Source organism: Myotis yumanensis, unplaced genomic scaffold (genome assembly GCF_028538775.1).
Source record: "Myotis yumanensis isolate MYYU_CA2020_CCGP unplaced genomic scaffold, mMyoYum1.0.hap1 SCAF_7, whole genome shotgun sequence".
NCBI classification, from domain to species: Eukaryota; Metazoa; Chordata; class Mammalia; order Chiroptera; family Vespertilionidae; genus Myotis; species Myotis yumanensis.
The window spans coordinates 15,675,146-15,687,993 of record NW_027223758.1 but is presented as its reverse complement, the minus strand read 5'-3'; the positions used below and the strand labels follow the sequence as shown (position 1 = coordinate 15,687,993).

General features: G+C 38.3%; 1 protein-coding gene across 2 annotated transcripts in view; it reads left to right on the top strand.

Moving 5' to 3' along the window:
* XRN2 (5'-3' exoribonuclease 2) overlaps nucleotides 1–12,848 on the top strand; it is a 74,996-nt gene that overhangs the window by 32,921 nt on the left and 29,227 nt on the right. For both annotated transcript variants that reach the window (XM_070419822.1, XM_070419820.1), the window contains 8 exons: nucleotides 2,106–2,241; nucleotides 3,736–3,843; nucleotides 3,936–4,025; nucleotides 6,267–6,339; nucleotides 8,657–8,740; nucleotides 9,640–9,737; nucleotides 10,368–10,447; nucleotides 11,656–11,712. In XM_070419822.1, coding sequence (XP_070275923.1) covers nucleotides 2,106–2,241; nucleotides 3,736–3,843; nucleotides 3,936–4,025; nucleotides 6,267–6,339; nucleotides 8,657–8,740; nucleotides 9,640–9,737; nucleotides 10,368–10,447; nucleotides 11,656–11,712 — 726 coding nt within the window. The remainder of the gene's footprint in view (nucleotides 1–2,105; nucleotides 2,242–3,735; nucleotides 3,844–3,935; nucleotides 4,026–6,266; nucleotides 6,340–8,656; nucleotides 8,741–9,639; nucleotides 9,738–10,367; nucleotides 10,448–11,655; nucleotides 11,713–12,848) is intronic.

Below are 12,848 nucleotides of genomic sequence, written 5' to 3'. Positions count from 1 at the left end.
TCTCATTTGAAAAGGTTATTCCTCAAAATGAAATACACAAACGACATTTGGTTAAGAAATAAATGTATATTTTTTAAAACCACAAACTTGCATATGCACAATTATATTTCATGGCAGAGAAGTTTCCCTTTAGCTGTTTAAAATTTATAATAGGAAACTTTGATTATTTAATTTATCCAGAAGTTTTTGGTCATTATATAGCAAGTTTAACAGCCTCTGTGTAATTAAATCCAGGTTTGCAGCCTAGGCTCCAAGTATAAAAGACCAACAATCTCAATAATTGAAACTCATTATGAATTTAGCAAAATGATGAATTTCAAAGTTAAACAAACAATAGTGGTCCACAGCTCATACTGCTTTTATGGGACATGATTGGTATGTTTGTATTTATGATAAGAAACTTCACAAATGTCATGTATGATACTGCATTTTTCTAATATTCTTTGATATGAGATTCTGAGATCTGTGGTGACTTGTAATGGAACGTTTACCTGATCTGAGTTTTTATTCTCTGATTCTATAACTCTGGACTTTCTTCTTAGAGTGCTTTTTGTTTTACTGTGTAGTCATCATGTTTAATACCAGCTTAATAGTTAACTTGATTTACTTAGAACTTTATTGTTTAATCCTGTTGCTGAGGATAATCAAGGTAGAAATGCTTCTATCAAGAAATGTTTGGCCCTAGCCAGTTTGGCTCAATGGATAGAGCATTGACCCTCGCACTGAGGGGTCCACCGTTTGATTCCCGAGCATGCGGGAGGCAACCAATCAATGTGTCTCTCTCACATCGATGTTTCTCTGTCTCTCCCCCTCCCTTCCACTCTCTCTAAAAATCAATGGAAACATATCCTCAGGTAAGGATTAATAACAACAAAAAGAAATGTTTGGAGTTTTTAGCATTTATTTCATTGATATTTCCTGTAAATAGTGGTAATCCACATTATGGATAGTAGATATTTTTTCTACTGATATTCTATTAATACTTTGTGAGAACTTAAAATTGATATGGTGTATTCTGAAACATGACTGCAATTTGTAAGACCTGGTACATGGTAGAAAATAGCTCTTAAATGGAGAATCATTTTTATGTTCTTGATCTGTACTGGTGTAGTGTGTGTGTGTGTGTGTGTGTGTGTGTTTAAAGTTTTTTTGGGGGCGGCTTTTTTTTAATATGTTTTTATTGATTTTAGAGAGGAGTAGAGAGAGAGATGGAAACATCAATGATGTGAGAGAATCATTGATTGGCATGTGCCCTTGACTGGAATTGAACCCGACGCTTCAGTCCACAGGTCGATGCTCTATCCACTGAGCCAAACCAGCTAGGGCTTTTTTGGCTTTTTTGGTGTTCCTTCAATAAAATGTTTAAATCTCTCAGGGAATGAGAAATGAGTACTTAAAAAAACACATGCTTTGGGTTAAAATAGGGGTTTTTACATTACTTTTTTTTGGTGATTAGCAATAATTTAGTGAATCGATTGAATTGCTTCTCGGTAGCAGAACGTACATACATACCTTAAGCCAACAGCACCTCTTATCTGAAAGGGGTAAGGTGGCCCAAGGATAGAGTAGGTATACTTATAATTTCTGCTTGGTTCCCAGAAATGGTTTTTATAAACCACTTTTTGCCTTTTAAAAAATGAATCGTGCTAGTCATTTCCTAAAAAGTAATTTGACTTTTTAGGTACAGTTTAAATATATTTTAAACTGCAGAACTTGATCAATATAAAATTTCAGTATTTGAATTTAAAATGTAGTTTTAGAATTGTCCCACAATCTAAAACTACATGTAAAACAGTATGAAAATTTGAGCAAACAGGTGTTATTAAAGTAGTTTAATAAATGGTTGTTCTTTTTTTAAATGTAGTTTTATAATGGTATTATTAGTTTGTGTTTGGGTTTTTGATGTTTAACTATCTTTAAGTTGATAATAAATCCTGGGAAAGTGGACTTTTTAGAAATAACCAAGTGAAGTTGTGCTAACATTACTATTAAACTAATTTACGTTTCACCTGGATATTAAATATACATTGATTTGGCCAATAAATTGGTAGATAATTACTAAAAGTATATTTAGTCAATGTAAACTGGCTTTGACTGGTTTGTAGGCTATGGGAAGCTGGTTGGAAGCAGCGGTACTACAAGAACAAATTTGATGTTGACGCGGCTGATGAGAAATTTCGTCGTAAAGTTGTACAATCTTATGTTGAAGGGCTCTGCTGGGTTCTTCGATATTATTACCAGGTACAAAAAGAATATTTTTCTCTAAAATATTATAATAGTGTATATTATTGAGATATATTCTGAAATTAAGCCCATTCTTCCTTTTTTAAGTTTCCTATTTAGAAGTTCATTACCTTAAATAATACTTATTTGTAAAGTTCCTTAAATGTTAGTATATAAACAAAGCTAATTTGGGTTTCATTAAAGGATTTTAGCATTAAATTGTGTGATAGAGTATACTTGGGCTTTCATGTGATTAAAGTTTGGTTTTTTTTTTTAAAAAAATAACTGAATAACTACAAATAACTAAATGACTGAACAAAGGAAAACTGGAAAATGCTAGTAAGAATTTGAAAGGAATTTGAATGATATAATTGCCTCCATGTAATGTAGTGACGTTACATGAAGTGCATTCTAATTGGAGTAATCTCCATCTGACTGAAAACCTTCGATAATTGAGATGTTAGACTGGTGAGAGATTATGTAAACATAGGGGATATAATACTGTTAGATAATATATGGTTTTATACTCTGAGAATGAAGCAAGTTAAGTTTGGTGTGACCTGGGAGTAGATGAAGTTTGTTGGTAAGTAGGAAGTAATTTAAGGCACTAAACAATAATATAGTATTGATCGTAAAATATTCTAATTTCATATTTTACTCCTACCTTTAACACGTTAAATGCCCTGTCAGTCACCGGTGACTGACACTATACTTTTCCATCTCGAAGACAAAACAGGCTGGGCGCTTAAAGTGTTAAGATTTTAATTTATTAGGCACAGAGTCAAACACTTACCAGGAAGACTACTCATTACTTGCTTTTGTTTTCTTTTCAGTGGGTATACTTAAGTATTTTTATGGTAAAGAGAAAGTCACATGAAAATATAGGAAATTGTAAAATGAAACTTTTGGCTGTTTTACTCTCAACCTCTGTTTCAGTGATGTTCCTTACCCACCCAAATGGGCTCAAGTAAGTGTGAGCTGCAGCTGCTCTTCATTATATTTGATAATGGCAGCTCTAGAGTTGTAGAGAAATGCCTTGAAACACATTTAAGGCTAAAAATCATAACCGTGTTAATTCATTATTAAAAACTAGAGGCCTGGTGAACGGATTCATGCACATTGAGAGGAAATTAACTAGAAGAAATATTTTAGAGGCCAGAAGGGGACCACGGGACCAGGGCGTTTCTGGCCCGTCTCGCCCAGTCCTGATAGGCCGGACCCCAACAGCAAGCTAACCTACCAGTTGGAGTGTCTGCTCCCTGGTGGTCTATGCATGTCATAGCAAATGGTCGAATGGTCAGAGGGACAATTAGCATAGGCTTTTAAATATTTATAGATGCTTTGCAGAAAGTTCAGATTTAATCAACATAACTTTTAGAACTTGTGGGAAAAAATTAATATATGGAATATATACTAGAAGTTGTGTGTTAATATTCTAATTTTTGTTTGTATTTGTGCTGTGACTATCATTAACATAGACTTTTGTTTTTGTATTGTTATTAATGATTTGAGGGCTGTGCTTCCTGGAAGTGGTATTACCCGTTCCATTATGCACCATTTGCTTCAGACTTTGAAGGTATTGCGGACTTGCCTTCTGATTTTGAGAAGGGCACTAAACCGGTAAGCTTAATTATTTAGAGCCATTAAATTCATAGAATCTTGGCTTAGATAAAAATTGTGTAGCTTATCTGAAACTTTTTTTTTTCTTGCAGTTTAAACCACTGGAACAACTTATGGGAGTTTTTCCAGCTGCAAGTGGTAACTTTCTACCTCCATCATGGCGAAAGCTCATGAGTGATCCAGTGAGTCTTAGCATTTTGAGTGTGTTGGTAACTGACTGGGTTTTTGTCATAGGTTTTACTAATATTAGTCACAGTTGCTTTTGCATCTTAGTTGAAACAGTAAAGTATAGAAACAAAGTAAAAGTATGTGAGTTCTACTATATATTTTCATTATTTTTTCCACCTCTTGTTTCCTTGGCATCAGTACCCCACTCAGTAAATAAAATTGATTTGTGTTTTGGAGAAATTATTTTTTAAAATACTTTATTATTATTATTATTTTAAATTTATATTTATTGTTGAAAGTGTTACAGATGTCCCCCTTTTTTCCCCATGGACCCCTCCACCACTATCCCCCAGGCACCGAGGCCTTCACCACACTGTAGAACTTAGGACAAGCTGTTTTGTTCTGAGTCTGTTTTGACTTATTCCAGCCCTTTATGGTGGCTACAAGAGCTCAGAAGACTGACCTACCTGAAATCACCTCTGAGCTTGTTTTGTATGCTAGCTAAAAAAAATGAGACCAAGCTGGGAAGGAGGAATTATTGCAGTCAATAAACTCTTCTCTCACTGTCTTGGGTCCACAGTTGTCAGCTCTGTAGTTCTATAATAATGCTTTTTTTTCATCATTTAAAAAAATATTCTTAATTTTGTTTTACTGGACCTAGAATCAATCACCTGATATCTTAACGGTTTTTGAACGGAATGAAACCTCATTTTCTCATCAGGCTTGATAACTTGAATGAAAATTATAACAAACTAGAGGCCCGGTGCACAAAAATTTGTGCACTGGGGGGGGGTCCCTCAGCCTGGCCTGTGCCCTCTTGCAGTCTGGGACCCCTCGGGAGATAACGACCTGCTGGCTTAGGCCTGCTTCCGGGTGGCAGAGGGCAGGCCCAATCCCTAGGTGCAGCCCCTGGTCAGGCTCAGAGCAGGGCCGATTGGGGAGTTGGGGCGCCGCCCCTTGTCATGCACAGAGCAGGGCGGATCGGGAGGTTGCGATGCCACCCTCAGTCACCCTCAGGGTAGGGCTGATTAGGGGGTTGGGGCACCGCCCCCAGTCACACTCAAGGCAGGGTCGATGGGGAGGTTGCGGCGCCACCCCCTGTCATGCACAGAGCAGGGCCGATCAGGGGGTTGGGGCGCTGCCCCCTGTCACGCACAGAGCAGGGCCCATCAGGGGTGTTGGGGCTCCGTACCCTGTCACGCACAGAGCAGGGCCGATCAGGGGGTTGAGGAGCTCCCCGCTGTCACACACAGAGCAAGGCCTGTGGAGGGGAGTTGGGGCACTGCCCCCTGTCACACACACAGCAGGGCGGATCAGGGGGTTGGGGCGCTGCACCCTGTCACACTCAGGGCAGGGCCGATGGAGAGGTTATGGCTCTACCCTGTCACACACAGAGCAGGGCCCGTGGCCGGGGGGGGGGGGGGGGGGGGTGGGCTTGGGGCGCCGCACCTGTCAAACACAGAGCCGCAGGGCAATCAAGGGATTGGGGAGCTCCCCCCTATCAGGCACAGAGCAGGGCAGATAGGAAGGTTGTGGCCCCGCCCCCTGTCACACACAGAGCCGCAGGGCGATCAGGGGGTTTGGGCACTGCCCCCTGTCACGCTGATCCCGGTGCCCGGAGCCTCGCTGCTCCGCTGATCCCGGTGCCGGGAGGCATATTACCCTTTTACTTTATAGAATAGAGGCCTGGTGCATGGGTGGGGGCTGGCTGGTTTGTCCTGAAGGGTATCCTGGATCAGGGTGGGGGTCCCCACTGGGGTGCCTGGCCAGTCTGGGTGAGGGGCTTAGGGCTGTTTTCCGGAAGCGAGTGACTGAAGCTTCCAACCGCTCCTTGTTGTCTTTTTTTTTTTATTATTCTGGGCCAGCTTTAGCTCTGAGGCCTGGCCGCTGAGAACATCGATACAATGTTGCTAAAGCCCGGCTGAATGAAAGCCGGTTTCTGGGGTTTTGTTTAGCTTCTTATTTGCAACATAGTACATAGTTGCTTAGAGTTGCAGCTGAGAGGCTGGCAAGTGAGGCTGTGAACATTGGAGTCCGCAGTCACTGAAGCAAGCAAGCCTCATGTTGGCTTCCAGCTGCCTGGCTGTCGGCTGCCATCTTGGCTGACAGTTAATTTGCATATACTCACTGATTAGCCAATGAAAAGGGTAGCGGTCGTACGCTAATTACCATGTTTCTCTTTTATTAGTGTAGATTCCTGTATAACAGCAGCATGTAACTTTTGTTTTGAATCTTTACTTTTCTTCTTGATATAGGATTCCAGTATAATTGACTTTTACCCTGAAGATTTTGCTATTGATTTGAATGGAAAGAAATATGCATGGCAAGGTAAAATTTAGATATTATTTCTTTTTGTTAAAATAATCTTAACTTTTTGGTAAAACTGTGAGAAACATGATTTATAGAATGGAAGAATTACTGTAAAAAAAAGATAAATATTGTAAGAATTATATGTGAAAATTTAGTGTCTTTTCATTTAACCTGAGATTAGCAATGATTAATGGTAGTTTTAATAGCAACATTCTGATAAACAGTAAATTGGGTTGAAGTACATTAATCATCATATCTTTCATCTCCTTTGTGATTAATTTATTGGACTTGGGACTTGCTCCTTCCAGTTAGTAGTAGCTCATTGACACCTTGTTAGGTTGTTGAGAGATAGTGTCTGTGGAGATTGACTTGTACGCCATTGAAACATTTGAAAAATGTATTAGAAATTTTGTTTGAATACTTGGCATTAATCATTACTTAAAATTTATTTCTTATTTATTTATTTATTAATTTCTCATTCCTTTGTTCACATATTTTATAAGACTCCTATATAATAAGAGGGTAATATGCAAATTGACCCTGGATCAACCAGTCACTATGACGTGCACTGACCACCAGGGGGCAGACGCTCAACCTAGGAGCTGCCCTCTGGCGGTCAGTGTGCTCCCACAGGGGGAGCTCTGCTCAGCCACAAGCCGGGCTGACGGCTGCGAGCGCAGTGGCGGTGGCAGGAGCCTCTCCCACCTCCTCGGAAGCACTAAGGATGTCCTCCTCTGCAGCGGTAAGGATGTCCAACTGCAGCTTAAGCAGTCAGTCGGACATCCCCCGAGGGCTCCCGGGCTGCCAGAGGGATGTCTGACTGCCAGCTTATCCCAGTCCCCCGGGGAGCAGGCCTAAGCTGGTAGGTAGGCATCCCCCAAGGGGTCCCAGACTGCAAGAGGGCGCAGGTTGGGCTGAAGGACCGCCCCCCCTCCCCAGTGCACGAATTTTTGTGCGCCGGGTCTCTAGTGGCAATATAAAATTTGTACTAAATTCAAGATGCCACTTAACACTCATAAAATGTGTGATGACTAATTGTAAAACACAATAAAGAGTTTTTCACACAGTAAGCCCCTTTCATCAAATCATTTTAACCTCCCTTCCACCATACATTTTTCTAGGATGATAAGCATGTTTGGTAAATCATGTTTTTTCTCTTTTAATTTGGTTGTTCCCTGTGTTATAATGATCAGTAAAATGACTCAAAGAGAGTTGTGGGGCAAAGGGAGATAAATAATAATTTACAATTTAAAATTATTATATTTTGCCCTAGCCAGTTTGGCTCAGTGGGTAAAGTGTTGGCCTATGGACTGAAGGGTCCCAGGTTCGATTCTGGTCAAGGATACATGCCTGGGTTGCAGGCTCAATCCCCAGCAGGAGATAGCTGATCAATGATTCTCTTTCATCATTGATGTTTCTGTCTCTCTCCCTCTCCCTTCCTCTCTGAAATTAATAAAAATATATTTTAAAAAATAGGATATTATATTTTGAGATTTTTTTAGGTTTGACTTGTACTTTATGTCATAATGGAAATTTCATATTACTATTATGAAATTATAATGGAAAATGCAACCCATTGATTAGGGTTAAGTGCTCCCTGGTCATATTTTGTTGTATGCAAATGGTTGGGGCATTAGATGGTTTTTGAAGATGCTTTGTGGAGGGAGAGGAAGGATAGGAGAATATGAGGGAGTAAAGTAAAAATATATGTAAATATCTTTGTTTTAAATAAGTCCTTATGTGGGTTTATTAAATATAAGTAAATATATAAGCATGCTGGTGACTTGATGATTATATCATCTATATATAAAGAGCCAGGGGCCGTCACATCTGAAACAACCAAACAGACGACCGAACAGGCTGAGTGGGGTGACAAAGCTGGCCAGGGGGGTTAGTGAGGGACAACCAAACGACTGAGTAGCAGGCTGTGTGGGGCTACCAGGACGGCAGTGGGGGGCAGTGAGGGGCAACCAGGCCAGCAGGGGTAGGGCAGTTGGGGGCGACCAGGCCAGCACGGGGGAGTGTGAGGGGTGACCAAGCCGACAAGGGGGGGTCAGTAGAAGGCGACCAGGTCGGCGGCGGGGGGGCAGTTGGGGCAACCAGGCTGGCAGAGGGGGACCAGTGAGAGGCAACCAGGCTGGTAGGGGGGCCAGTTAAGGCAATCAGGCAGGCAGGCAGGTGAGCAGTTAGGACCCAGCAGTCCTAGATAGTGAGAGGGATGTCCGAAAAGAAAAGCAAATGTTTTGATATTAGCAGGGACACCCCACTAGAAATGTTTATTGGTGAATCTGTGATTCTAATAGCCCGGGTGGCTGGTGTACATTTGTCTCCCCAGGTGTTGCTCTGTTGCCATTTGTGGATGAGCGCAGGCTGCGAGCTGCCCTTGAAGAGGTATACCCAGACCTCACTCCAGAAGAGAGTAAGAATTATACTTTCACTTGGTCAGCATTGAGTCTGTGTAATGTAGACTTTTCATTTTCTTATAAAATTTGACCCTTTTTTTTTCACTTGTCAAATTTCCCATAAATGGGACATAAATCATTTATTTTACCTCTTTTTAACAAAAGTTAACTTTGCTTCGTAAAATTTATTATCCATAAATTGAATAATAATTAACAAAATTTAAGTCACAAATATTTATTAAATTTATAAAAAAACATAATTTTAAGAATATCCTTTAACTTTGTGTGTTGCAAGGGTATTGTTAATTTCCTTTCTCTCCCTTTTTCCTATCATCTCCCTCAAATAACAATAACTTTTCTTAAATGGTTAGATTGAAACAAAAGCATTTGCCCTCAAAGTGCTAACTTTAAAATGTTATTTTGCCCAAAAAGAGGTAATTTGTCATACTACTGACAGTTAAAAGTATTGGGAAATTGCAGAGCTGAGCTCTACTGGAAAGTTGATTTAGTATCAGTATAATAAACCTATTGAAATAATTTCTCTATCAACCTTCCTTAGAATACCCTTGTTATTACATGATATAATTTGTGTTTCCTCAGGGAATATTTATTTCTTACAGTAAAAATATGGGTTCTTTGTAAATAAGAAAACTTTGTCCCTTATCTTATAATGCTATATTCAGGTATCTCTTAGTGCTAATTTTTTCTAATAGTCATTGATATTTGAAACCTTATTGTCAAAGAGTTGGTTTTTTTCTCTAGAGATCACACATGCAGGTTTTATTGCTTTTAAATTATTTTTTATAAACTTATAATTAAGTTTTTAAAATATAGGTGCTCCTTATTTCATTCTCATAAATATTGCTCTTGCAGCTGTAATTGTTTAATCTTCATTCTTTTCTTACTTTGTCCCCAGCTAGAAGAAACAGTCTTGGAGGGGATGTCTTATTTGTAGGGAAACATCACCAACTCCATGACTTCATCTCAGAGCTATACCAGACAGGTTCCACAGAGGTATGGTCTCTTTTTCAGTCATGGAGTGTTTTTAGACAGTATATTTATTTGGTTAATTAATCAGGAATGCATTTTTAAGATTTTGGTAAAATATAAACAGAATTACTATTTTAACCATTCTTAAGTGTATAATTCTATGGCATTAAGACCATACACAATATTGTGCGACCATCACCAGTATCCATTTTCAGAACATTTTCATTTTTCCAATTAGAAACTCTGCACCCATTAAACAATATTAATAAACAGTACCTTCCCATTCTTCACTTCCCCAGCCTCTGGTAACCTCTCTTACTTTTTATCTCTATGTTACCTACGTATTCTTGGTACCTCACATAAATGGTGTTATATTTGTTATTTTGTGTTTGACTCGATTCACTTAGCACGTTTTCAGGGTTCATCCATGTTGTAGCATGTGTCACAATTTTACTCCTTTTATGGCCGAATAATATCCATTCTATGTATACACCATGTTGTGCTTATCTATTCATCTGTTGATGAGAACTTAAGTTGTTTCCATCTTTTGGGTCTTAAGAATAATGCTACTATGATTTTGGTGTAGAAGTACATGTTTGAGTTCCTGCTTTTCGTTCTTTTCGGGTATATAATCAGGAATGCATTTTTCCACAGCCAGTGGATGTACCACCTGAATTATGTCATGGGATTCAAGGAAAGTTTTCTTTGGATGAAGAAGCCATTCTTCCAGATCAGTAAGCTTTCATTTGTGTATAATTGGTATGACTGGGCCAAAGTTTAGTTAGAATTTTTACCTTGTTCCATGAATGTGTTATTTTCTACAAATAGAAAATCGAAACAACAGAAAACTTGTTGGACTAAAAAGGACGTGGAGTCAAAGCCCAGCTCTGACATAATAGCTGTGCCACTTTGTGCAGGGAGTCCAGGGGTTCTTTCAATCCTTTCAGGAGAGCCACGAGGTCAAAACTATTTTCACAATACGGAGACATTATGGTGTTATTTACTATTGTTTCTCTTTCTCTCTTGAATGTGCAGTGGAATTTTCCAGAGGCTACATGTAGTGTGTTACCTTAAGAGATTGAATTAGAAGCATATAAGAGAATCCAGCTATAATATAGATATTTAAAAAATAAATGATCTCATTTATTTTTTATTTGCTTTGTAAAATAGTTGTTTTTCATGAAAAATGTTATTTAACTTAAGTGTAATAAGTGTATTATTGGTATCTTTAAATTAGTAATTTTTAATTTCTTAGTTTTAATTTTTAATAGATAAATATTGACAGATATACCAACATAAAAACTATTTGAGGGTCATCAGTTTTTAAGAATGTAAAGGGGTCCTGGGATCAGAATTTGAGAACTGCTGCTCAAGGAATAGAATTTGCTGGTCATAGAGTATACGTATCTTCATTTTTTTTCTATATAATATTTGGTGGTCTTTTAATGTGATTACACTGTTATATAATCTCAAAGGCAATTTGTGAGAGATCTTGTTACTCTGTGTTCTTGCAAAATCCTTGAAATTGTCACAACCTTAATTTTTGTCACTTTGATGGATACTTCTTGGCATCTTGTTATGTTTACAGTTGCATTTCTCTGATTATTGAGAATGAAGTCATATATTTGGTTTTCCTCATTTATAAAATACCTGTTCTCTTTTTCTATTTATTTTTCTGTTCCCCAATTCCCCCTTTTGGTTTGTACATATTCTTTACAAATTATGATATAAGCCCTTTGCCCATAATTGTTTTCTGTTGATGAGATTACAAGCTAAGGAGATAGGTTTCTTTTTTAAAGATATAAATTATTATATTTTAGTTGTTGGTGTTTTTTCATGATTTCTCTTTCTTAAAGCCTAAGAAACATAGCAACATCTTATTTCCACTTATCTGAGAGGTTACACTTTACAAATAGATGCTTCTTCTCTTGTTTCTCCTTAGAGTAGTATGTTCTCCTGTTCCCATGTTACGGGATCTGACACAGAACACTGCAATCAGGTAAGTTTTCCAAAATTCATGGCATTTTGAACTTGCAAATAAGTTTAAGAAGACTTCCGATTCACAAGGAAATGGCAGCTATTATTCCACCAATGCTTTGAGACTGGAGAAGTCCCTGTGTTGCAGGCTTCAGAGCAGAGCCTCTTGACTTTAAATTACATACATTGTTAAGGTTACTGATTTAACAAGCTTGTTTCTCTGCTTTCTAGTTTCCCCTGACAACCTCTAATTCTCTCTGGATTAGCAAAGTGGGAGGAGATAGAAAGTAGGAATTTCTAGGAGTAGTTTGCTCTATACGAGCAAACAAAGATCTATATACCAGAGGCCCATACTGCTTCGCTTTGAAATAACAGACAGTTTTAAAAACTATTGTATACTTTATTTTGATTAAGATGAGATGGGATGAATTTGTGGTAATTTCAATCAAAATTTATTTTAAACTCTTAATTTCTGCTTATTTATAAACTTATTTATACCTTATTTCTTTGGTGACAGGATTTTTCTATTGAGTAAAATAATGTAAAATGTAATATGACTATTTAGAATAAAGATCTACAAACTTAATGATTTCTATAATCTATTATAATAAAAGCATAATATGCTAATTAGTCCGGACATCCTTCCTTCCAGACAAAGCCGCAGCAGGGGCTGAGGCAGAGGCAGAGGCAGCAGAGGCCCCCCCACCCGCCCCACCACAGCAGCGGCGGGCGGGGGCTGGGGCCAAGGCCCTTGCACGAATTTCGTGCATCGGGCCTCTAGTTATTATATATAATCAATAATCTTGATGGCAGGGTTTATGTTGTCATTTTCTTCAGTCTTTAGACGAGAGTAAAGCAAACACATCCTAGCAGTTAAAGGATTTTGTAAAAACTATTCTTAAATCTTCCTTTCTCACTCATTATTTCTCTCTCAGGAAATATTTTAGATTTCTCATTGTGAGGTATAGGCATGTTTATTTTCCTATCTTTAATGGATTTAGGTAGCATGCTAGAAAGGCTTTTATTTAAAGAAAACCATTGTGAATATGGAAAATCTTCCATATTAGTTAGTTGCTTTAGTTTATCTTGACACATAATTTGTCCTGACTCTTTGTCTTTGGGCTCTTTTATTAACGGTAGACTTTAGAATTGTAAACC